At 34.9% G+C, this 27,668-nt stretch overlaps 1 protein-coding gene across 1 annotated transcript in view; it reads left to right on the top strand.

The window, feature by feature from the left end:
* The window catches only part of LOC150081924 (ras-related protein Rab-38-like), a 154,313-nt gene that overhangs the window by 26,985 nt on the left and 99,660 nt on the right, over positions 1–27,668 (top strand). The window contains exons 5-9 of the mRNA XM_090380367.1: positions 1,723–1,779; positions 6,717–6,749; positions 9,710–9,737; positions 18,863–18,937; positions 25,700–25,808. Of these exons, the coding sequence (XP_090236493.1) occupies positions 1,723–1,779; positions 6,717–6,749; positions 9,710–9,737; positions 18,863–18,937; positions 25,700–25,808 (302 nt within the window). The remainder of the gene's footprint in view (positions 1–1,722; positions 1,780–6,716; positions 6,750–9,709; positions 9,738–18,862; positions 18,938–25,699; positions 25,809–27,668) is intronic.

Below are 27,668 nucleotides of genomic sequence, written 5' to 3' on the forward strand. Positions count from 1 at the left end.
ATAATAAAATGTATTATCTTTGTTTCATGAAAATTAAAAAATAAATTTATCTTTTGCTTTCAGTGGTGAAAATAAGAGAAAAATACAAGCATATTCATTCCATAGCTAATGCAGAAAGTTTACGCACTTTTGCCGGCAATAAAATTATATGCACTTGTCGCTTCCACTTATCAGTCCTGTGGAGAGAGACATGCATCTCTCTCCACAGGACTCCAAAGTAGCAATAAATATTGTTACTTTGTATGTTTAATACAAATCTTGGCACAACTGTCTGATTATTGCTCCTATTATTGTCTCTGACCACCAGATTCCCTACTTTCTGAAGGGAAATAGGGAACCATTTTTAGATTTTATTAGAATTTATACATCAATCATCAGATTTTTTATACATCAACCATTTGATTTTATGCATCACCCATTATTGCCTCTGGCCACCAGGTTCCGTACTTCCATTCAGGAAGTAGGGAACCTGGTAGCCAAAGGCAATAATGGGTGATGTATAAAATCTATATTTTTTTTAATAAGCAAGAAATGGTACAGTAACTGGTTGGATATATTTTCCACATATAACATTGAATGACCATAGCATTTTACAGCTATGGACTCGGAAACTTGTGGCAATACAAAGAATTACAGAAAATTAGCACAGTAATGTAAATTATCCATGGACCCAAAAAATAACTTCTGAGCAATAAACAGACAGTTTTCAAAATACAGTCAGTAAGTGCCATTTATAGCGATCACTGGTTACTAAAATCAGCCCCTTTAGAGAATCAAATGCACTACACTTTCATTGTTTATTAGAATTACATCTTCAGTTATAAGAATCAATTTTGAATCATCTGTGATATTCTAAAGCACATTTCTAGAGGTCACAACCATAAAACATTAAAAACAATTTGCACAATAAGTGGCTATTTGAAATTATAATTGTATTACAAAGTGTTATGTTTAATTAATCTGTATATTAATATTCAGTGGTGAAAATAAGAGAAAAATACAAGCATTCATTCCATAGCTAACGCAGAAAGTTTACGCACTTTTGCCGGCAATAAAATGATATGCACTTATTGCTTCCACTTAGTCCTGTGGAGAGAGAGAGCATGCATCTCTCTCCACAGGACTAAGTGGAAGCAATAAGTGCATCTTGAAATATGAAAATTAATGTGCACACATACCAAAATGAAGTTACTCACAATAAAAATGCTTGTTTAGATCATCACATATTCATATTAGAAATTACAAAAACTAGGTAATTATTATATTAAACCACTTATACCACGTGAAATTTCAGGCTGTAACACAGGTGTGAAAAATATAAAAGATTAATAAAAATCGTAATATAAGATTAATTATTTATTTGCATGTGTTCTAATTTCTCTTGCTATGGACCCAAAATCCAGAAAGCCTCTGGTCCCAAGCTTTCCAGTTAAGGGCTCTGGTATTGTATATACAACTTAGTATTATTGAAAGACATCACTCAATCTCAAGATTTCAATATACCTTTAAAAAAAATAATGCTGAACTTCAGGAATAATTAAAAATCATTGAAAATCAAAAAATTGAAAATCATTGTAGTAATTAGTAGTAGTCATAAACCACTTTAGTGTTTTATGACTACTACTAATTACTATAAAGATTTGTCTGCATGCTATTAAGATCATTTTGTTCACATGATTTTTCTATACAGAAAAACAAATAATATTTTTTATTTTATTATAGGGACATTGCTGGGCATGAGCGATTTGGCTACCTGACCCATGTTTATTATAGATACTCGTAAGTATATATGTATAAATCAGTAATGTGTTTTTCAATGTCTTCACACATACACAAATTATATTCTTAAGAATGTTTTTCATAATTTTCATGGAGGGAGCATAACAGTAAAAAGGAATCCATAATTGACTATATCATTATAGAAAACAATCTTACACAACTAATTAATTATGTCAAAAATAAGGGAAAGTGTTAAATGTACAAAATCAGAGCTCTTAGTTTTGCCAACTGCCATTAAATATAGAAAACTTTATTGCTCAAAGATTAAATGGTGTTTGATGCTAATATAACTTTAGAGATGAAGAATAAGAAAAGTTTAAGAGAACCTTAATGGAATCTGCAAAAGCAAAATGTGGGGAGGTCTGTGAAGAGGGGAAATGCAGCATGTCATACTGGACCCAACATTAACATTAGAGGGGAAAAAAAGTTATTAATTTTTCGTAAATAAATCTAATAAATTCTTATTTGAATATAAAGAAAGGGGTGAGAGGGCTAAGATATGTATGAAAAAGCTTCAAGGAAAAAAAATCTTGGATTCAGTATCAGAAAGGTGGAAACATTTGAGCATTCATTTGAAAATCTCATAATGGTGTGAGTGGGGGGAAAAGCAAGATAATAAAAACTGACGGGACAAATTAAAACAGAGTATATTTTAGAAATATAAGGTAAATATTTTGATTTGCTAAATAAAGGAGTTGAAGATGTCGCTAAAGAAGAGCAAAAGCTTGGAATGGGGAAACTATCTCTATTAGTGAGGAAGAAAAGACCACAGAAAATATTCAAGTTGAAAAGGAAGCAAGTGTGGGTGAAACTTATCCAGAGCTCATTTTCTGAAGAACATGTTCCAGAAGATTAGATCAAGGCATTAATTTTATCAATATTTATGAGAAGAGAAATAAAGCTGAATGTGGAAAATTGTAGGGAAATTTCATTCATTTGGTGTAAATATAATGCATAAAGTGTGTTGAGTATCAGTTATAACTTCTCTGTTTTATCAAATTGTAGGGAAATTTCATTCATTTGGTGTAAATATAATGCATAAAGTGTGTTAAGTATCAGTTATAACTTCTCTGTTTTATCAATGATCGTTTTTTGGACATTCATTGTATTCCTTATCACATCATTTCTATCTTTTTCAGTCCTAGACTTTCTTGCCGATCTTTGCCAAAAATCCATCTCAACGGCCAGTAGTTTATTTTTTATGTCTTTCAGTTAAGGTCCAAGTTTCACATCCAAGTCCAAGTTTTTCATATAATAAAATGCTTTATAATATTGCATTATATATTTGATGTTTAGTTTTGTTAATATTTTTATTCCATAACACAGAATTGAGCATTTCTATGACCTTTCTACCTTCACTCAGTCTTCTCTCCATCCTGCACAGATGATCCATCAGCCTGAATAATTGCACCCAGGTATTTAAATTGCTGTACAGTTTTCACCTGTGTTCCATCTAAATCCAGAACATCCTCACTTCGATTCATGTACTCTGTCTTATTAAAATTAACTGTCAGTTCCCATGTTTTATATTCTTTTAGTAACTTTCTGCCCATGTAATTTACATCATCATCATCATCCTGTGCTATCACAACTTGATTGTCTGCAAACAGTAGATTACAAAGGTATTTATTTTGACCAAGGGGAACACCCATTGAACTACACTTCTGTGACCATGGTCTTAGAACAACTTCAAGGTACAGCTTAAACAAAGTAGGTGACAAACAGCATCCTTGAAGTAGTCCTTTGGAAGTCTTAAATTTTCTTGATATTTTTGAATCAATTTTTATACAGCATGTATTGTTCTTGTAGATTCTTCTGATTATTTCAATTAATGGCTGTCTTATTGGCATTTTTTTTTCCATAGCCTTCCACAGAAGACTTCTTGGCACATTATCATACACTTTCTCTAAGTCAAGTCTATGAACAGCATACCTACATCTTGGTTTGTAGCCTAACATTTTTTCCAGAATTTGCTTAACAGTGAATAAATGGTCTATACACGAGCGTCCAGTCGAAAAGCCACACTGTTCCTGAGAAATAACAATCTCTTGTTCCAGTTTTGATTTTATCATTTTTCCAAATAGTTTAGCAATAGAGCTCATAACACAAATTCCTCTGGCGCCTCCGTAGCCAGGTGGGCAGGAGCAGCACACGCTTCTTGATTAGACCGGGGTTCCAGCCCGTGATCGCCAGATACAGAGGATGCGGAAAGGTCAGGGAATGACCACCGCATATCCCAGGAGCAATGTGGCCTTAGTTGCTAATGCTCCTAAAAACCAAATAAACAAACAACAAACAAATTCCTCTGTAGTTGGAGCATCGTCTTCTGTCACCTTTCTTGAAAATTGATGTAATGTATCCAATTGTCATCTCGTCTGGTATTTCTTTGCCATTGAATAATTTTTTGAACAATCGAGTTAGTAGATTTAACTTTACAACCTCCATTTTTAAGCAGCTCCGTGTTAATTCCACCTCGGCCTGGTGCTTTTCCATTTTTTGCCATTTTTATTTCCAGTTCCTTAATTTGGATGTTCAATCCTTTTTCCATGACAACTGTCTCTGTTTCAGTTTCTCTAAATTCCTTTCTTCCTTCATTCAGTAGCGTAGCTGTTCATAATAATTGACCCATTCCTCCAGATCTAGCATTTTGCTTATGAGGATTCCTTAAACTCTTCTCCACATCTCTGCAGATCTTGTATATCCTAGTTGCTGTTCACATCAGCACATGTTCTATCACAGGCCTCGTTTGATGACTTCCACTTCCTTATTTTTTTCTTTATATATATTTTCTATGAACTTCACTTTTTGAGCTTAGCCATCTTTGGTATGCTTCCTTTTTCTCCTTCATTAATTCCTAATTTCCAAGTTCAGCCAATCATTTTGTTTCATCTTTTGAGATTTTCCTATTACCTCTCCAGAAATTTTCTTCACTGTTTCCTTTAGGTATTCATATATATCTTTTGCACTCTCCCCATAGGTTTCATCTAATTCTTGGTCTAATCTTCTTTGATACAAGCCCCTAGCACTCATCTTTTATTGAGTCCACATTGAATCTTTTAGTGTCAAGTTGTTCATTCCTTTCTTCCTTTTCTCCTTCCTTTTTTTTGGCACATCCATAGGAATGACAACATAACCTTCACCAAAAAGTGATCAGAGCCACAATTTGCTCCTCCTTGGGCCCTAACATCACAGACAAAAATTGTGCTTTGTTGTTTAGTGATCACATAATCAATTATTGATTTTAGTCCTTTTGTTTTGTTTTTTTTTTTTTGGAACCATGTGAACTTATGAATGTCTCTATGTTTGGTGAAGGTGTTACTAATTCTCAGCTTATATTGAGAGCAAAGTTCTATCATTCTTTACATTTTCTCCGTGTCTTCCCACCACTTCATTTTCTGCAGCTTGTCCCACTCTGGTATTCAAATCTGCCATTATGACTATCTCTCTGCACTGTGTAATTGCTTTATTACTTCTCTCAGGTTTTCCCAGAAATCTTAATACCTGTAGGATACTCATTATTAGGAGTGTATATACCCCAGTAATAGTAATTTCTCTTCCATATATTTTAATTTTTGGCGCCTCCGTAGCCAGGTGGGAAGGAGCAGCAGTGCGTAGCACACGCTTCTTGATTAAACCGGGGTTCGAGCCCGTCACCACCAAATATGGAGGATGCGGAAAGGTCAGGGAATGACCACCGCATATTCCCGGAGCAATATGGCCTTAGTTGCTAATGCTCCTAAAAACCAAAATAACAACAACATATTTTAATTTCAAGGGTCATGATTCGTTCATCAACAAAGCTCCATTTTTCAATAAACTTTCTGAGATTCTTTTGAATAAGCACAGCCACCCCGGCCTTAGCTCTTACATGTCGGTTGACACCAGACCAAAGAAAATATATTCTCCAGCCATTTCTTTACCTCTCCCTTTCTTCTTTGTTTCAGTTAAGACTGCCACATCCAATTTATATTTTCCCATTTCCAATAAAATTTCATCTTGTTTTGAAATTTTCATTCCAGCAGCCAAAATTCATAATCCTTTTCCATTTGCCAGTTTGATTTTTCATCTTCAGATGATATTCACCTGAAGGAATAAAATCAAATTTACTTTGACTTAATTATATCATTTGGTTGAATTGGTAATTTGTTGGATTTTCTAAATTTTTGGCAAGTTATAAACTTGCAAAACTGAAAACTGCAGTACCATATATATTTGGTACTGCAATTGTACTTATTTTGTGCTCAGTGTGATTTCAAAGAATGAGACACATTCACCATTGCAAAAATAAATATTTACATTTTTGTCATAGAATGATGCCAGCACGTGTATCATTTATTGCATTTTAACACATTGAACTGTCAATTGTTATTGCACTGAAGTGAAAGCTGCAATTAAAATGAATTAAATATAGTATATACTGTAACTTCATACTTAACCCTCTTTTAGCAGCTGTAATGAATTCGATAAAGTGAACCACACTTGTCTAAACTGAAAACAGTGTTGATAAATACTGGAACATGAGCTTGAACATAATTGGAACTAATTTGTGCCCTCTTTTAATAGAGGGCTCAGAGATTTCTCTTCTTACTCTGTGTAATGTCTTCATATAAGATATTTTTTTTTTCCCCCCTTAATATTTTTCATTTTTAAAAATAAATGGAAACTGTCTGCAGGCTGTGTGAAATAAAATTGGACTGCAGGCAGTATATAGCATGCAAGTCTGGTTCCCCATCACTATACACTTAGCTCTTTTTATGTAGACAAGTCATTTTGGCTCTTCATTTTTTTCTTTTTGCACCACATTTCAGATATACAGAACATTATGTTACACATTTTTACTGAATATCATAATGATAATGTATTAAATATAAATAGTATAATTCCAGTTGATATAGCATATATATTTATTTTATTGCTTTTTATTTTTATATCTACAGAGATGCAGCAATTATCGTGTATGATCTTTCAAGGTAGGTCCTCCTCCCTTTCCTTCACTTGTTCATATTATTTAGAAATATTTTTTTCATATGAATTCAGAAATGTCCTAATTTAGAATGGTCTGTTTGGCTTGCTCATTGTTAACACTGTTCTTCTGTATTACGTAGAGCATATTTAAATATTTCAATGCATTTTATCCAGTACTCAAAAAAAAAAAAAAAAAACCAAAAAAATAACAATAATAATAAAAACAAAGGATTTCATCTTTAAATTACTCTCACTACAATAAACTTTTGCTGTATACATGTCTCACAATAAAATCAGCCTCATCACTTTATGTTCACACCTCATTTTTAAATAGGTTTATATATATATACAGGAACTCTCCGACTTACGGAAATTCAACTTTACGTAAGTGTTTGCTGGCCAGCGCAAACTTAAAAAAAATCCTGGAAACGTATTTTGCATCCTGTAGGAATAAATGGTGGTATCGTGAAAATATTGTAATGTGAACCCAATAACGCATTGCGGTGGTTGTTTTGTTTGTTTGTTTTTTTTTTTTTTTTTTTTTTTTTAAATTTGTTCTAAGTCCTTGGAAGTTGAAAATTTCGCTGTATTACTAAGCTATTTATCTCTCTAAGAGGTCATATTTATAATGGAAATTGCACTATCCTTTCATCGTTATCATATGTTTCCATTATAAGAATCAATTTTGAACGTCTTTGTGATATTTTTCTAAAGCACCTTTCTGGAGGTCATGACCATAAAACAATTTGCACTTTCCGGTTTATTGGGCTTTTCTGTTAGTGCATCTAATTTTAAACGGGTAGTAAACTCGATCTTATTGCATTTGTGATAATACTGAACTGCAGTTGTGTGGGTTTTTACACTATTATGGTGAATAGTGTTCCTCTTCATTGAAATCTTCAATCTTATAAAAAACAAATTTTCAGGAACTTCTCTTTGTTCCTATTTACGTATTACAATGATGAAGGGAAAGCGACCAACGAAAAGTGCAAGTGGTGATAGTGCCAGGAAACGAAACAAAATTGATTTAGAAATGAAGATGAAATTGATTAAGAAGTATGAAGCAGGACAAAGTTTGTCATCTATTGCAAGGGAAGTAGGTCTGTTAATAATATGGATGGAAAATCAGATTCAGAAGCGAGTGCCCCTGAGTCTGACCATAAAAGCAAAAGCAACAAATATTTATAAAGATATTAAGGATAAGTATGGTGAACCCCAACCGAAGTTAGTGGCAAGCAACGGGTGGTTTAATAGGTTTAAGCACTGCCTGGTTCTGTAATGTTAAAGTATGCGGTGAAGTCGCCAGTGCCAATTCTGCAGCTGCAGAGAAATTTTGTGATGTGTTTAAAAAATTTATTGATGAAGGCAGCTTTTCAACGTAGCAAATTTTTAACGTTGACGAGACTGCTCTGTATTGGAAAAAAATGCTGGATTGAACATACATTGCCAAAGAGGAAAATACAATGTCAGGTTTCAAGGTGTCAAAAGATAGGGCAACGCTCTTGCTTGGGGCTAATGCAATGGAAGATTACAGATTAAACCCACTGCTTGTGTACCATTCTGGAAATCCTCGTGCATTTAAGGGCATCGATAAAGCCACCCTACCCGTGCATTTCTGATCGAACCAGAGAGAATGGATAACAATATCTCTCTTTGAGAATCGGTTTAAATGCTGCTTCATTCCTAAGGTTGAAAAATATTGTAAAGGCAAAGACGTTCCTTTCAAGATTTTGCTTCTATTAGATAATGCTCCCGGACATTCCATGCATCTAGATGATTTCAATTTGAACGTGAGAGTCATATTTCTACCGCCAAACACAACTTCACTCATCCAACTTATGGATCAGAGTGTTATTTCAAATTTAAAAGCATACTGTTTACGCACAACATTTGCTCGGGCATTGTCTGCAGTAGGTGATGAGAAAATTTTTATGTTAAGAGATTTTTGGAAATCTTACTATTTACCACGGCATCTTAAACATTAATAAGTCCTGGGCGGAAATTACTAAAAGTTGTTTAAATGGTGCATGGAAGAAAATATGCCCACAGCATGTAAAAGGCTTTGAAGGATTTGAAAAAGACTAATCATATGAAGAGGTTACACATAAGATTGTAAAGGTTGCAGAGCTACTTCAGTTGGAGGTTGATGCCAAAGACATGGAGGAATTAGAGGAGGAAGAGAAGGAATTATCTAACAATGAATGTATTGACTTGCAGGCAGTGAAAGAAGAAAATGCTGACGAAGCTCAAGATGAACCAAATGAGGAGCTGAGACGCTTCATCACCAGAGAGATGGCAATGGCATTTCGGGAAACTGCACCAGCAATGGCGAGGTTTGAGAAGATAGATCCTGACAGCAAACGATTCTTAAAAGTTAACAGAGGGATGAAATGATATGCTTGCTTGCTAGAAAGAAATCTACGATGAAAAGAAGGGGAAAAAAGCCACCGTCCAGTCATCCATTAATGTTTTTTCATAAGGTTGAGCGGCCGACCCCTTCTAAATCTCCACAGCCCTCAACCTCTGTAGCGGCATACTTATCAGCTGAAGACATTGATTCTGGCAACGATGCTCAAGAGGTAAAACTTACTGATACTATGCCTGTCTCCTCTCTTTTTTTGTAATTTTTCCTGTGCATGAGATAAAAAATTTAATAAATACAATAAATAATTCTATTCACATGTTCGTTGAACGTGTGAATATATTTTTTTTAATTCAATCAATTCAGCGAGCAGAGTTGCGAGTGCTGCACAAGCATGGCAGAAATTCCGAGTTACGTAGCGTTCTGTGGAACACAGCCCTTACGTAAGTCCCGTAAGTACTTCAGAGTTCCTATATATAAAAATTTTATTATCATATTAATAATTTAAGCATGAAACTGTGTACTCTAAATTTATAGTTAAAGTATAAATTGCAATTCTGTAAATGTGTATAAAGTTTCCTTTTTTTCCCTTTTACTTTTCAGGCCAGCAACATTGGAATCAGTCCTTAAGGTATGGATTGCATTTGTAAATAATTTGTTTGGGGTAATGAATTAAAAGAAAACTATATATTATAACTAAAAGGTAGAAGAGATTTTGAATCTGCTATGTGATCACATACATGTGTCAACCTGTCAGCTGGGGCACGTCTGGTAAAAGAAACTAGAGTTTAAATAAAAATAAACACCATTAACACTATGTGAGAATTTGTTTTAAGATGTTTATTGAAGAATTACCACATGTGTCTACACTTCAGCATTGGCTACATTTCAAGGTTCTGATGAACCAAACCTATCTCTTGGAATCATTAAATTTGAGATGGAAAACTGGTGCAGTGTTTGAATATATTTTATTTGTTGGTAGAATAGTGTATTTTTATTTTATATCTTTAGGTGATCAGTTCTGGTGCCAGCAGCTCATATCTGTTCAGGGGTCTGAAGACTGGGTTCAGAAGAACCTTGAAATGTAGTTAGGAATTGGAAAGCTGTCTACACTTAATACACCTGTATTAAATGTATATTGATATTAATCGTGTAGTGCATGATGATGTAAGAGTGTCTTTTAGTTTTATTCATTTTCTAATAACAATAAACCATATATTCTACCCCTGCACCTTCAAACAATTACTGCTGTTTTTAGGCATCTTATATGTGTAATGCACCTATTGCCTTTGCTGTGTCTGTCTATCAGTCCGCATGTCATAATGGATAGATTTAATAAAATTTTATATTTGGCTCATTTTAGAAAAATTTGTTGAGCTGTCCCAAATTTCATTAAAATTAGGCCATTAGAAATCCAGCAATTATTATTCCTTTGTCTATCTCCATGTAATAACTAAACTCCCAGTACATGGATTTTCATAAAATTTTATACTTAGCTCTGATAGAGAGATATGGTAATCTCAAATTTCATTAAAATTGGACCAATAAAAATCTGGCAGTTATTGTTTTTTTGTCCACCTATCTGAATGCTATAACTTGACTGCAGTGAATGGATTTTCGTGAAGTTTTATATTTAGCTTGTTTGGAACAATTTATTAAGCCTTCCAAAATTTAATTAAATTCAGACCAATAGAAATTTAGTTATTAATTTTTCTTTTAAATTTATTTATTTATTATTTTTATTTTTTTCATGCATATCACATAGGCTGTCCACATACCATATATTGTAGTTGAAGTGCTGGATTTTATTTTATTTATTATTTTTTTAAATCATAAATTGTGATTGCTGTTTGCTAATATTCCTGTAACATAGTAACCTACTGCATACATTAACTTCTACTTTAAGAAATGCATGACATTTGCATCGGCAGTAATAAAATAATATACATCATGCTGTATTAATATTTTTAGTTCCTATTGTGGTTTCATCTTTGAGAGAAGTTCTGTAGAACTGCAGTTATGTTTTTAACAAAAGTTATTCATTGACTTGTATATTTTTTATAATTCGAATTCATTCCAATTACTGTAGTTTTGGCACTGTATCTGATCTCTGTTTTATCAGTGGAGACAGTAGGTAGAACTGTAAGGAGAACAATCACATGCTTGCATTATGATACATATCCACTGTATGCAAGCTTTTTTGATGTAGTTTTTGTATAGTTTAGGACATTTCACAGGTTGTTCATCTACTGTGCTTACTATATACTCTGTGGGATGTCAAAAGTACTGAAAGTAGCATGGTCTGAGGGATTGCATAAGATCTTAAATAAACAACAGTATAACTTGTATTTGGAAAAGTGTTTTTTATTTATTTATTTGAAGTGCAATACAGAAGTAATTTGTGGTTAAATGCCTCCGCAATATGAAACCGATGCATTTAGTGGTAAACTTAGTTTGCTCAATGCTACATAAAGATTGAGTCTATACCTTAGTTGTAACATTGTATTTTTTTAGCTTTCATAGCACAAGACTTTCCCTAAGTTCACTGAACTTAGAAAACTTCTACACCATCAAGCATCTTATATTGTGGAAATTTCTTTCCCTGGGCATAGTCAGGTGAACTTATTGTAGCATTTAACTGCCAACTGCTCCATCAACAAGCACTGAAATCATAATTTGGGGAATGGCATACATTTTAGTTAAATACCATTGCTTTTTGCTTAAAGTTGTGCTCTGTGAGGCAACTCATGAAGTGAATCATAGTATTCTTTACATTTCAAGGGTATAGCTCTAAAACGGTTTTTGTAGGCAGGCTGCTAGGTATCTACTGGATTGAACCTATTGGTAACTCTAGTAGGAGGCATCTAGATCAGTTTCATTGTGTTATAATCTTGCCGCCTTTATTCTGCCAGCTAGTGGCAGAGTAGAGGAGCTGGGTGTATTGTGTGTGTGTGCGTGCGCTATATCCAAAAATTTCATTAATTCATACATGTTCTCCTCTACTTCTTCACCTACAGAATGGAATGCATCATGAATGGCTAAACTGATAGAACAAACTTGTCTGTGAAAAGATGGAAACCTCCAAAAAACTTCCTCATTCATTGAACATGGTCTCATTCCAAAATCTCGCAAAAATCTTACCTTTTCAGACAGCAACTCCTGAAGTTCGGAAGATTTTTAATCAGAATCTGAATTCTGTGCCCTCTCCCCCAACTTAGCAGGCTGGCTGGACCATATATGTATGTTCAAACAGAATGCTTGTCAAACTGCTACCATGGCATGGCATGGTGTCAAAATGATAAAATTTTAATCCTTTTCTTCCATTCTGCTCGATAGGGAAATGGTTAAAAATATTATTAATGGTCTTCTGCAGTCAAATTTTTATAGATCTGATCATATTCCTGAATTTGTGAATAGGATGGCCAAGCATATACAGTAGACTGTTGATTTTCCAAGATAGATGGAAAAAAACAAATCCCGGATAATCGATTTCCCGGTTAATCCAAAAAATACAGAAGTCCCCAACATACGTAAGAGATACGTTCTAGGACTTCTTACTTCGTCGAGTTTTACGTAACTCGGGAATGACTAGTAACATATTGCTACTATATTATTATTGACAAATCTGAATTCAGCGCAATACTTGTTAATGTTTGACCATTTTCATGCATTCTTATTAGTTTAATTTTCTGATCCAAATTGATTGCTTTCCTTTTGTTGGTTGATGCACTAGTACCGCTGTCACTTATTCTCTTAGTCGGCACCATGATAACGGTCAAAATGAAATTTTCTGTAAAGAACTTCACAGGGTTAAGGCAAAAACTCACTATTATCATCCCGCTGAGCCCACAATTTACTAAAGCACGTTTCTGGAGGTCAACAAAAAACAATTTGCACTTTCCATTTTATTGGGAATTTCTGTTAGCGCAATCTGTTATAAACGGGTACTAAACTCGATCTTATTACATTTGCGATAATACGAATAGCTGGAATTCTGTGGGTTTTTATGTTATTATGGTGAAGTGTGTGTGTGTGTGTGTGTGTGTGTGTGTGTGTGTGTGTGTGTGTGTGTGTCCCCTTCACTGAGATCTTCAGTCATATAAAAAAAAAAATAATAATTGTAAGAATCTTCTCTTTTTTTTCCTAATTTTTTACTTGTTACTCAGATCTCATTTGTGCGTGCCGTGATCATCATTATTGATTGCTTATTATTTTTATTTTTTTGTTGTTTTAAATTTTATAATCCTAAAAATAGAGTGAAAACAAATTTACGTAAATCTGTAGTTGTGTAAGTAGACTTACTGTACCGAAAAATGTTAAGCAATCTATGTAAAAAATATGGTAATAGATAAAAAAAAACTTACCACGTACTACTTCCCTTTATTTTTTGCGATATCGATTTTAAATCTAATAGCTTCCCTTTATTTTTTACAAAGTCACGTGTGGTTTGGTGACCAACATTATTATGGTTCATTAGAGATTTAATGGATGCACCGTTTTCAAACTTTTGAATAATTTCAAGTCTCTGTTTAACTGAAAGTGCAACTCTTTTGCATTTACTCATCATTTTTGCCATTTCTAAACAAAAAAAAATATTTACTATAAAAAAAAATAATTGGCATCCTGACAAATAAATGAAACAAAATTTGTCCTTTTGCAGTGCGACATGCTAAAACAAATTAAACATTTGGTCTCTCTCTCTCTCTCTCTCTCTTTTTTTTTTTTTTTTTTTTAAACGGCAAGTGCAAAGACAGCGGGTGTTGCAAGATAATAGGCACGTTAATCTCCCAATGATGACTTATAATGCCACTTCTTGTCGCTTATTTATGACTTGCAAAATATCTGTTTATACCTATTCTAGTTATTACTTGAATTTTAGGTTTCTGACGATTTCTTTAATTTTTTTTTATTTATTTGGAGTCTTGACGTGTCCCGGTAAATCGAGAGTCTGCTGTACTTGCTTGACTCATATCTCTAATGGATGTTTTTAATTGTTGCATAAAGAAAGGCTTCTCTTCCATATTTTAGCTTTTTCCATATTTCAGGAAAAGGCTATGAAAGTTCAAGTCCAAGTGACATTGAACCATGTAAAACAAGCTGAGGGTAGTTTCATGGATTTAAAAAGTTGAAAAATATGAAAATATTAGGCAAAGCAATGCATGCAGGTATCAGTTCAGCATGAGGATTTTCTACTATCCTTGAGAAAATCAAAGATGGGGCTATCGTATTCAGCAGGTATTTAAAGTAGATGAGACAGATAGGAGGGGATGGGACTGCATGCACATGTACTGCAATTGATATATACCAGAGTTTAAAGTTTTCATGGCTTCATTTCCTATACAGTGGTACCTTGGTTTGCGAGCATAATTCGTTCCGGAAACGTGCTCGTAATCCAAAGCACTCGATATCAAAGCGAATTTCCCCATAAGAAATAATGGAAACCCAGATGATTTGTTCCAAAACTCAAAAAATATTCATATACTGTAAAAATGATTAATACAAAATACATACATACCTTTTTTATATTTTTAAAAGCAATCGAATTTATTAATTATTGGGTAGGACGACTTTCACTGTCACTAACGGAATCACTACTATCTGTTGACTTTTTCTTTTTGTGCGACTTTAACAAGAAACCTATCCAATGACACTTGCTTTTGCCTCCTTTTGAGGATTTCACGGAAATATGACATTGCATTGTCGTTAAACAGATTCATCGCTCGCACTGCCACAGCCTTATTCGGGTGGTGCTTTTCTACAAAATTTTGCACTGTTTCCCACATTTTACACACCTCCCTAATCTCATTTGAAGAAAGGGATGTCTCCATTTTTTTCTCCTCCTCCTCAGACGAGATCTCCTCCATAACCTCTTGCTGTTGCTCGCGATGCAGATCCATCAGTTCGTCGGTGGTAAACTCCTGGCCATGTTCCTCCACCAGCTCTTGAATGTCGTCCTTATTCACCTCCAGTCCCATGGTCGTCCCCAAGGACACAATTTTATCGACAACTGGCAGCTCCTGTTCATGAGCAAACCCCTCAATGCAATCAGACCACAGTTTTCTCCAAGCAGAATTGAGGGTTCTCTTGGTGACCCCATCCCAGGCTTTATCGATGATTTTGAGGCAGTTTACGATGTGGAAATGATTTTTCCAAAACTCTCGGAGGGTTAGGTTAGTTCCTTCGGTCACCTCGAAGCATCGCTGAAATAGTGCCTTGATGTAAAGCTTTTTAAAGTTCGAAATGACCTGCTGATCCATGGGCTGGAGTAATGGAGTAGTGTTGGGAGGAAGGAACTGGACCTTAATGAATTCGAATTCTTCCAGTAAGTCGTTCTCAAGGTCTGGAGGATGAGCAGGAGCATTATCCATAACCAGCAAGACTTTGAGTGGCAGTTTTTTTTCTAAGAGGTATTTCTTCACTGCAGGACCGAAGACCTCGTTGATCCACTCAACGAACAAGATACGAGTGGAGTGACCCAAGCCTTGCTGTTGGACCTCCACATAACGGTTAACTGGCTCTTCTGCACCTTGCATTTCTTGAAGGCTCGTGGATTCTCAGAATGATACACGAGCAGGGGCTCGACTTTGAAATCACCGCTTGCATTAGCACACAGCAAGAGGGTGAGACGGTCTTTCATGGGCTTGTGACCGAGCATGGCATTCTCTTCTGCTGTAATGTAGGTCCTCTTTGGCATCTTTTTCCAAAAAAGCCCTGTCTCATCGCAATTAAAAACTTGCTGCGGCAGGTAACACTCGGAAACCATGAGCTTCTGGAACTCGGCAACGAACGCCTCAGCTGCCTTAGCGTCCGAACTCGCAGCCTCTCCGTGCCTCACAACACTATGGAGGCCACTTCTCCTCTTAAAGTTATCAAACCATCCCCTGCTCGCCTTGAAGCCTTCTTCGTTTTCTGTAGACGTACCAGGCAGTTTACTTACGAGGTCGGCGTACAACGCCTTTCCCTTCTCACAGATCAAGTTCTCGGTCACAGTATCACCTGCTCGTTGCTTCTCGTTTATCCGCACCAAAAGCAACTTTTCTACATCTTCCAGAATACGTGGCCGTTGCTTTGATATTCTCGTGACTCCTTTTGCTACATCTAGTCCCCTTAGTTCTTTTTTCTTCTTTAATATTGTGCAAATTGTTGACGTAGACTTCTTATAAAATCTTGCGATGGCGGCCACTTTCATACCTTGTTCGTGCTTCTCGATGATTTCCTTCTTAACTTCTACCGTAATCATCTCCTTCTTCTTACCGCCTTCCTTTTCAACCCTTTTCTTCATTGGGGCCATTTTCGTAGTGCACAGTTAATAAATAAGTCACCAAATTTGAACACAAAAAAAAAAATGCTTTACGCACATACACGTGGTCACAACGTTAGCACGAATGTTCACTACAATGTTGACTGTATACGAATGAGGTATGCCGACTGAGACCGAGCATGTGAGACGATTAAACACAATCCCGAGCAGCAAGTGATCACGTGACGCTTGGCAGACAATTTTTAGGGAATAAAGCACAATTACAAAATGAGGAGGCACCCTTGATACACATAAACAAAGCTGCACGAGTGTAGCAACTGAATAAACAACACCATAAAGGCAGAGATACGCTATTAACACCTCACATTTTCCTAAACCACATTTCTAGGGGTTACTACCATAAAACAATAAAAACAGTTTCCAGTTGCGTTTCTGCTAATGGAATCTGTTATAAACTGGTAGTAAACTCGATCTAATTGCATACCGATAGCTGGAATTGTGTTGCTTTTTACGTTATTATGGTGAAATGTGTTTCCCCTTCACTGATATAAAAACATAAATACATTTTCAGAATCTTCTCTTCATTCCTATCGTGTTGCGTTCAGTTGGGGTGATTCTGCGTTCGACTGCCATTTCTTGTAAACACAAAGGCGAATCGTGTATAAGCGAATTCGGTTTGTGTTATATAAGATATCGTTCCCCTATTTATAAATCGTGTATGATCGAATTCGTGTAGTGTAAACACGTGTTATACGAGGACTGACTGTACTCGTATTGCAAGACCTCGCTCGTTTATCAAGTTAAAATTTATTAAAAATTTTTGCTCGTCTTGCGAAACACTCGCAGACCAAGTTACTCGCAATCCAAGGTACCACTGTATTATTAAAGTGGACAGAAATAGGCCTTGATTGGGTTGAGCACGCTGAATTCTGATGGGATCCTTCCACTTGTTCAGATTATGAATCTAAGGGGGCATAAATTCAAATTAAGAAAAGACAGATGTAGAATAGATGTGCGGAAATTTGCCTTTAGCCAGCAGGTGGTTAATTGCTGGAACAAACGTCCATCTGTCGTCGTGGAAATTGATAGGTTAAATAAATTTAAGGAGGAACTGGACAGGCATTTGGAGGGAATGGTGTGTGTTTTTTTTTTTTTTTTTGGCTGATGCTGCATAAGCTCATACACTTGCTTTCTTGCATCACATGCCACTACTACTACAGCAGTTAACTCAAACTTCCACGAGTGTACTATACGAAAACTCCTGGAGCTATTAAATGAATTTCAGAGAGTGCACTGCCAGCCATTTAGAAATCAAATCATAGGGCCTATATTATGACAATTTGTTTAAACAACTGATTTAATCACTACTTTTTTCCTTTAGTGTAAGTTTTTTTCTTGGTGGAAAAGGCTGAACTTTGAAGTAAAAGATTATCAATCCCAGTTATCTAAGAGAACTAGTTTTTTTTTTTTTTCCCTCTCCCCAATACCGAACACCACCAGCTGTTATTGCTACCTACAAGCAATGTTATTTGAAGATAGCCCAGACCATAAGGATCATTGATGAAAGAAATGTATCACTATTTTTGAAAAAGTCAAATATCTTTTATGCACTACTGGTGGCTGATAGGCCAAAAAATTAAGGAATCCACTATGAAAAATTTGAATCTGTTAACAGAGGTTTTGAAGAAAAGATTATTCCTATTTAACCTCCATAGCAGCAGACTATACAAAAAATGCTAAAAAAAAGAAAAAAAAGGAAGGAAACTTGACATGGAAATGAATGTTGCTTATATGCCTGGCCTTAGAGGCCAATGCACCATAAAACAACAGCTTATATGTCAGTTATTTCTGTTGATTTGATATTCAAATCAGTTCGTGTTTCAAAGTAAGTCCATATATAACATTCTTTCACCGATTATGTTAATATAAAATATGATTATATAAAATATTAGATATGATAATATAAAATATGTTAATATGATTGTCTATATAAAATTGGTGGTAGACTATGGGGAGTGCCTTCCACTTAGGTTTTTTTAGACGATTTTTCTCAGTGAGTCATATGGAAGATAATGTAACCATTAATAGAGATGATGGGCAACTTTTAACTGAGAGTTTCTGAATTTGTCCATGACATCAGAATAGCTGTTTGAAGTATGAAATTACTGCAAGAAACAAGAAAAATGTTGTTGTTGTGACCTTTGATCTGAGCTAAATATAAATTGTCACTGCACTTAGACTTTATTGATGTGTGCCCTAAACTTCATGGTGTAATTAAGTTTTGCCTAAGAAAGGTAAGAATAAGGGGAAAGGATTCTATATTTATTTGAATTTCTTGAAGGTTGAAGTAGACAAATTTCTATATGTAGACAGTTTATCTATTTACTTGACTTAGAAGTTAGTGTGTCTCTGTATTTTTTTTTTTTTTTTTTTTTTTTACCCCTCCCTGGACAAGTCCCCTTGGTTAATACTTTTTTTTTTCTCTCTCTCACCAGTGGCATAATGATTTAAAAGGAAAGCTGACTGACAAATATGGAAAGCTTGTACCTATAGTACTTTTGGCTAATAAGGTAATAATGCATTTTGAAAGATTATTACATTAATACATTGAAATATTAAATGATATTGAATTTGCCATATGTATACTGAAATACACAATTCTTATTTTTTGTGCCTCCCACACACACACACACACACACACATCTCCCCCCATCTGGGATTATGGGAGAAAATAGTGATATATGTTCTGGACAGCCTGTTTAGCAAAGCCTTTCAATAAAAGTTTGTTGTTGTTGTTTGGTTTTTAGAAGCATTAGCAACTAAGGCCATATTGCTCCAGGGATATGGTGTGGTCATTCCCTGACCTTTCCGCATCCTCCATATTTGGTGGTCACAGGCTCGAATCCCGGTCTAATCAAGAAGCGTGTGCTACGCACTGCTGCTCCTGGCTACAGAGGTGCCAAAAGTTTGTTGTATTGCAAGCTGGGTTGCATTTCAGTCAGATAACTCCATGAATGAATGTGCACTTCAAAGGTTCAGGCATTGATTGCTCAAGATGCAAAAGGCATGTTGATACTGGATTTTCTGTATATGTCCTTTTGGTCCCTGGAAAGGTTTTAGTAAATTCAGTGCTCCTTACAGGAATATTTCTATAAATTTGGAATGATTGCTCCAATCCATTTCACAATTTCAGGACTTATTTAAAAATTATTAGACTTTTGTACCAAATTTTGTGTCAAACTCAGACCCATTTTATTAATTTTATGTAATAAAATCAAATCTGTATTCATGTTTTTAATTGTTAAATACCGGCGAGTTTCATTTCATAATACTTTTTAAGTATGGTAAAACCTTCTTCTTTTATGTCACTCACCTTCTTCAGATCGTGTTGTTCAACTTTTAGAGGGTGTATCAGAAGTCAGGATCGGATGCGTAAGAAATATATATGGCACTTTTTAAAGTTACAGCAACAATTTTGATATCTGTTTACATATTTAAGGAGTTAATGCCTAAATGGCTTTGCTTTTTTCCTATGGGGATACCTGAAGTCCATGGTTTATAATATTTGCACAAGAATTCACTATGATATTAATATCATTCAGTGTGAATAATAAATGAATTAAGTGTATACTCTTACATTTTCCATATGGATCCAGACTTCCGATTCATGCCGTAGATATTACTCAAAGTATGCTTATGAAAATTAAGCAAATTAAAAGTTGCAACTTAATAATTAAAGTTAAAAAAACATCCCTAAAAGATATGCGCACTTAGTTTGTTTACTAGGATAATTAAAAATGGAATAGAAGAAAGAACACTGATAACTGAAATGAGAAAAGGTTGTGGCAAATGCTGTCATTTGTTGCTATGAAGTTATGCAAAAATGAGGAGAAATCATAAAGGTAAGCTTTAAATATGACAGACAAATCATGATCAGACTATTATTGTGAGTTCTCATCCATTTGAAAGTTTTTCATGTGGGAATGTAATATGCTTGAGAGACCGTGTGTTGGAAATGTCTACCCGGTAATCAAGCATTGAGTAAAGAAAATTTGTCATATTGAAAAGTTTTGAAGGTGAGGGCCTCATAAGTTTCTGACTTATTGATAGATGGAAACTTGAGAATAATACTGGCTTTTTAAATCTGAGAAAGTGGTTAAAATGCTTTGCATGAATACTTAGCTCCATCTGTGGAAATCCCAAAGCAAAAACTGTAATAATGATGGTAGCAGGCCCTTTCTGGTAGCCAAATGATATACCACCAGTATTTTTGCATGGACAGCTTTCCTAGTGTTAAATCAATTATTGGCTAATTTTTTGTACAGCCAACACATTTTTTATAGCATTAGAACAATCAGTTAGTATGATTATTGATTTTATCCAAATGCCATATGAATAAAGTGTGCAATATCTGTTTTGGATGACTTCTCTAAAGCATTCAACATATTGACTATAAGGAAGTAGAGTTATGTGAACATTATTTACATTGAGACTGTTGTGCCTTAAAGGATTTTTGTTGGGGGAGATGTTATTCTGAATAGTATCAATGAATTTTCTTTATCTGAAATTAAGTATAAAGGAACATGTTAAAAATTTGATTATATAAGACAGGGTTCCTGACATGAATCGAATTTAAGGCACCTGACTCCGTGAGTAGGCTTCCTAAAATTCTTAGTTTCCAGAATATTGTTACTTACAGTTATTGTGAGATTCAGAGGGTTTATATTCTGCTTGCTTTTTGGTGTATTGTTAATCTCTTGAGAAACAAATGTGTTAAGCAAAATGTTATTATCAGGTATTTCCATTATTAACAGTCTACAAACCTGATAAAAAGTTAAATGTTAGAAGAAATTTAAGATATTTTGTTCGCATACACGAAGTGTAGCATTTGTTTCAAACTGAGCCCCACAGGGGGAGGGGGAGGGGGGTCTGTATTGGTGATGGTAGTAGTGACTCGAATCATCTAGCTGATAACTGTTACAGTCATCAATAATCTAATGACCTGAGCAAAGCCATGGCTACCTAACCATCTTTTCACTGATATCAACAGCCAATATATCAGCTTTCCAATTACAACAACAATTCTATTCAGTTTGGCGGGAGTTTTGATTCTACTGTGGTACATCACCTTAAAATAAAAGATTGTAGAAAATCCAATGCTGTTAAAGTAGAACTGTATTTAAATATCAGCCTATTTCTGTCAATTCACAAAATATGTCACCTATTTGTTCACATGTATCAGAAACAACCACAGTTTGATCATTTTTGTTTGACTAGGTATGGGGTGAGTTATTAATATACCTGTTATTTACCTAAACCAAAATGTTTTACAAGCTCTCCCTCACTGAAGAGTGAACTGATAATTTCATTTTTATCAGTTCACCACAGAATTGTTCATTTATACAGAGTTACTTGTCATTTTCCTCAGACAGATTGTATATTGAATTCACTGGCAATTGATCTTAAGCTGAATGGCAACATTTCAGAGTGATTCAATGACTAAGGCCACTAACTGAAATCACTTTTCTGTAATAATTTGCATTAACCTTAGTGGAGGCATATGCTGCAAGAAAGCAAGCTTATACAGCATCAACAACAAACAAAAAAAAAAACAAAAAAAACATTTCACCCACCCATTCACTTCAAAAGTTTGTCTAGTTCTGCCTTGAATCTATTTAAGTTATCAACTTCTACAGCAACAGATTTGTTCCAGCAATCAACCATCCGTTGGCTAAAGGCAAACTTCCGCACATCTATTCTACAACTGTCTTTCCTCAATTTAAATTTATGCCCTCTCGGGCGATTATGCTGAGCAAGAGGAAGAATCCCTCGGCATTGAGCATGCTGAAACCATTCAAGGCTTTATACAAACCTCAATCAGATCACCTCACAGGTGCCTAGTCTCCAGACACTGTAATTTGCAAAACTTGAGCCTTTCTTTGTAAGCACAACCCTTTGTTCTGTTTACTAATCTTGTTGCCCTTCTCTGTACTTGTTACAGCAGCTCTACATCCTTGCTAAAATGAGGCCTCCAGGCCTATATACAGCACTCAAGGTGTGGCCTGACCATTGCCTTATACAAGGGGATAATCACCTCCTTATCCCTGCTAGAAAAATTCCTGTATATCATTGACAAGACACAGTGAGCTACTCTTGCAGCCTGTCTGCACTGCTGAGAAAACTTCATATCTGACTGTACAATTACCCCCAGGTCTTTTTCATTGTCCACTACCTTGAGTGTAGTACTGCACTGTTTTATGTTACTCTTGGGTTACTGCTACCCATATGCATTACTTTGCATTTGTCAATGTTAAACTTCAGTTGCCACCTCTCAACCCATCTGCTCAACTTTTCTAGATCCTGTTACAGTAGCATACTGTCATTAACAACCCTGCCAAACTTCATATCATCTGTTTTGCTCATCACTAGTTGTATGTATTGCGTATTGGCATATAGAAGCTTGAGAATGATACTGACTTTATAAATCTGAGGAAGTAGTTAAAAATGCTTTGAGGATATTATGCTTTTTTTCTTTTTTTTTTTTTAATAACAAAATGTGTCATCTTTATTGGCTTTTTGATGTGGAAACATCTTTGATGGCACCTACTACATTTTCAGACTGAAACAAAGCACAATTATTAACAAAATTTTATTACAGAAATGGCATCACTTCCTAAACGATGCTAACTCAGTCACTAAAGTTGATTAGCTAAAGTAAGTAGTGGGTAGTAATGTGATGCTCTATATCCTTCCTAAAATGAGGCCTTCAGACCTGTATACAGTACTCAAGGTGTGGCCTGACCATTGCCTTATACAAGGGGATAATCACCTCCTTATAGCAAAAGCTTAAAAGCTACTGAAGAAGCCTCTATGTCAACAAAAGAACGAGTTCAAAAACATAAAGAGAACGAAAAAAAATACAGGGTTTAATGAAATCTGCTTCTCAAGATTTTGATCGACATCAACCTTCCAAGTAGCGGGCATAGGCATAAAATGTTACATCATTCATAACTGTGGAGGCTGTTAGATTTTAATAGCTGTTCGATTAAACGGTTTTGATTTAAGAACGCAACAATAAAACAATCACTTCAACAAACAACATTCACTTCTTGCAGTAGTTTTTGGTTATGTCATCATACTATTCTACAAATGGATTTTGCTAACTATTGAATTGTAAAAATACCAAATCTAATTTCAGTTAACAACAGTATTAGACACACTGGTGGATTACCGTATGAACTTCCTTTACTTATTAGCAAACCATACTTGATAACCACTAATATTGACTTGTCAGATGGTCTGGATAACGAGCGTTAGGAAAATTGGCATGTATTGAATATAATGAAGAGAGTAATTCTATTGTCTTTGGTTGAAATTCCGAGATCACCTGCTGTGGGTTGACTTGCTAGAACAAAGGCTCGTAGGTTTGCTGTGGCTCGAGAAATCGATTTAGAAGCCATACTGATCATAAGAAGTACGAATGTTAACGATCTTGGCTAAACAAAATTATTCGATGATCTTTACATTATTGCTACAAATGGAGAAAATAAATTTTAACCTGGACTGAGAAACGTTACATCTACTCTTGCATTTCAAGCTGAAATGACCAGATTATTGAGTAATCTTCTACTTACACTGCAAGATACTTTGAGTTCATCAGTAAACAATAAGATCTTTCCGTTCTAATGTTAAATTGTCAAGGTTTACGTGCTCACGGTGACGATCTCACTGATGCAGTCACCCAACGATTCAACTTACTTCTACTTTCTGAAACGTGGCTAAACAAAAACAAAGAAGTAAGCATACCTAATTTTGATTGTGTCATTCACACTGGCAGTGTAGCAGTTTATCATAAAAAAAGAAAATTGTACTCATGTTGTTACTACTCATATGGAAGTGATTATATCAAGAGTGTTGGAAAATAAGTGTGTGTTCGATCTGTTGGAGACATTTGTGCGGCTGAATGCCTTCTTCTCGATGGTCAAATGATGTTGTTGGTAGTCGTTTACATTTCACATAACCAAAGATTGAACACATCTCTTTTTACTTCCTTGCACGATCAAAGGAACTGCACTGCTGCAACAATTTTCTCACAAAATGTGACTGAATACCAATGATACTTAGTGGAGATTATTCAATTTTGCAGATCCTCAATCAAAACCTTCGACTGATTTCTTAGAAAATAAATTTGGACCAGTGTTAAATACTTCTAGATCTGTATTGACTACTAATCATGGAACTATATTTCATGCTGTTTCAAAGACATTTACACTCTTTACAATCTCAAGTATACCTATCATAACATGTACTGCAACCTCAAGTTGATGAAACTGTCGAAAAAAAATAAATGCTTTAAAATGTTAAACGTGTTCGGATTCTTTTCACTCCTAAAACCTTTTAACCTCATCCAAGCTAAGTAATGTTTTAAATAAAACATCTTTCGTGCATATATGGTACACACACTGGTTTTATATTATAATACTACTGTCTTTGCTAAGATTGTGGATAGAATCTTTCTTTATTAATGATTTTTGTTAGGATGATTGTTCAACTTTAGTTTTTTGACAATGGGTTAATAATGACACTGTAGGGTGATAGTGTTGGTAAATGCAAAATTTAGACCATAATTTAGGGTCTTCTAACTTGTGGGGGGGGGGAAATATATATATATATTTATTTATTTATTCCTCCCCTGCACAAAATACATGTTAAGGCTTCAATACAAAACATATATGACAAACCTCTCCTGTTCTGTATAATGCAGTGTTTAAGAGTAAACTTTAATTGAAGTGACGAATGTCGGGCCACTATTTTAAAAGTGAACCTTTTGAATTCTGATTTTACTATACTTGCTCAAGCCCTATTGACTTTCTTAATCTGGTATATTTCAAGGAAACATTTCTTTTGCAGACACCTTCATGCTTAGAACATTTGTTTCTGGCATAATAGTTTTCCCCGAATTGTGATTTATAGGCGTCTTCTTCAAATTTCAATATTTGTTACCTGAGTGACATCATACAAATCTTATATTAATACTGGTTTATTAGAAAAACTAAGTACATCTCCCTAGCTGAACATTGAGCATATTCTGGAACTTGTGGCTATATTTTATACGAATAAAAATGTTTCACACATGTATTTGCACACACAAGTCGTGATACTGTCAAGGTCAATTTAAAGAACTGGTCAGTAATTAAAAGTTTATTATTCCATTGGCCATGTTGTTATGAGAGAAAATAAATTTTATTTATCACATGCAGGAACTAATGTGTTATTATCACACAAGTTATTTGTATTTTTCCTTTTACTTGATGCATTTTATCTTTTTATAGTGTGATATTCATGGGATTAAGATACCTTGTGAGGTTCTGAAGAAGTTCTGCAAGCAAAATAATATCTGTGCATGGTTTTTTACCTCGGCTAAGGAAGATATTAATATAAGTAAGTGAACTTTTCATCATATGACTTAATTATTAAATTTATTAATTCCAAGAAGAAATAGGTTTATATTATTCTCAGCCAGTAGTGTTACACAACTTGCAGAAAAAGTTGCTCATCAGATTAGAAATTCAACTATTCATAAGTGAAGTGGACTTCAATTATGGATAATTGCTGTTTACTGTTTTCTCTCAGTAAAACTTAGATGAATTTTAATTTGAGTTTAGACACCCTGGACTTATGAAGTGCAGAGGAGGCTGATAAAATATTGTTTAATGGCTCATAAAAGAACTGAATAGCCTTGGGAATATTTAGTATATTTCAGTGATGAAATACTTTCTCGGTGTACCATTCTGACTTGCGTGATCGTATGTGAAAATTACCCCAATGCCTCAGAGTTAACCCATTACCTCATTATCATTCTTATTAATTACATTTTAATCGATACTGTTCATAGACTTTTAATGACAGAGTGAGAATTCATATCAGTATTGGTATTTACACACATCATTTTCAGGCTGTCAGATTATTCAGATAACAATCCATTATCAAAATCACTTATGAGTATTTTTTTTTTTTTTTTTTTTTTTTTATGTACCTCTCCCGATACACTCATACCCTTTTTTAATGCATCTGAATTCAGTCCAAAGTTCGTTACAATTTATAAATAACTTCATAAAATGAAATAAAGAAGGATAATTTTGTATCTAATTTTTGTCTTGGTTATGATATAGAATTCAGCAATTTCACTTTTTTTTTTTTTTTTTTATGAAAACCCCAAACACGAGAAGTATTAGAACCTATAGTACTTAGTGCTGTGCTTGGGTTGGAGGTTGAAAAGACGAGAGAAGATATTTGTTGACATTAGACTTGAACTTTTGTAGACTGTAATTTTCAGAAATGAAGGAAGGTTGTTCCAGAAAGCTGGCAGTTGAATGAATAAACAAGGAAGATGAAAAGTTGGTTCTGTGAGTTTGAAGTTGGACAGTAAATGGATGTTGGCTGGTGGCGGCACGTGTTCGGACTGTTTTGAAAGAGAGAGCGGGAATTATAGAAGCCAGTTCAGAAGAACGGTGTTCGTGGAAGTATCTGTAGAAAAGGCATGCAGCAGAAACAGTATGTCTATGAGACAGCGAGTGGAGGGACTGTTAGAGATGAATCATTAATTAACCTAACTGGAAGGTTAGGTGGAATCTAGAAGCCTGAGAGAGGTTTTGGGAGCACCGCCCTAGATATGGGAATAATATTCCATGTGTCAGTCCCCCTTCCCCTTTTGTGGAATTTTAAAATGTGACTTTATTTTTCTCCTCGTTATGGTAGTAGGGTGGATTTGCGATTTGTACAGAGTGAACAGCTATTTGGAAGAAAAGTAATGCCAAGAGTGAAAGAGAAAACCAAGTTTTTTAGATGCAGAGGAAGCAATATTTATAATGTGCTTGTACCAAGAGAGAGATTAGAAGTCAGGGTAATCCCAAAAGAGATATATTCACTTGCCTAGAAATCGGAATGTCACCAAAGATAAGCATAGGAGCAGAAGAATCCTTTTTGCGAGATGTAAGACAAGACTGAGTTTTAGAAGGATTGAAATCAGCTATGTTGTCTTTGCCCCACTGGAGAATTACCTGGAGATCAGCATTTAAGGAATTGGTCTTGGATATTCGAGAAGTTGAAGCTGATTGAGCAGGGCAAAGTTACTCTTCTACGTCCCTGATAAGATACGCCCCACTTATGAGGTTTCATCACATCGCACAACTTGAGCTCAGCATCAATCCAGGCTGTGGCATTTTTCACACCTTATGATGTTTACAATATACTTGATAAGCAGTGTTCCAATTTGGAAATACGTCTAAACTTTTTTTTTTT

Source organism: Mastigoproctus giganteus, chromosome 8, assembly GCF_048544385.1.
Source record: "Mastigoproctus giganteus isolate SK-2022 chromosome 8, ASM4854438v1, whole genome shotgun sequence".
NCBI lineage: Eukaryota > Metazoa > Arthropoda > Arachnida > Uropygi > Thelyphonidae > Mastigoproctus > Mastigoproctus giganteus.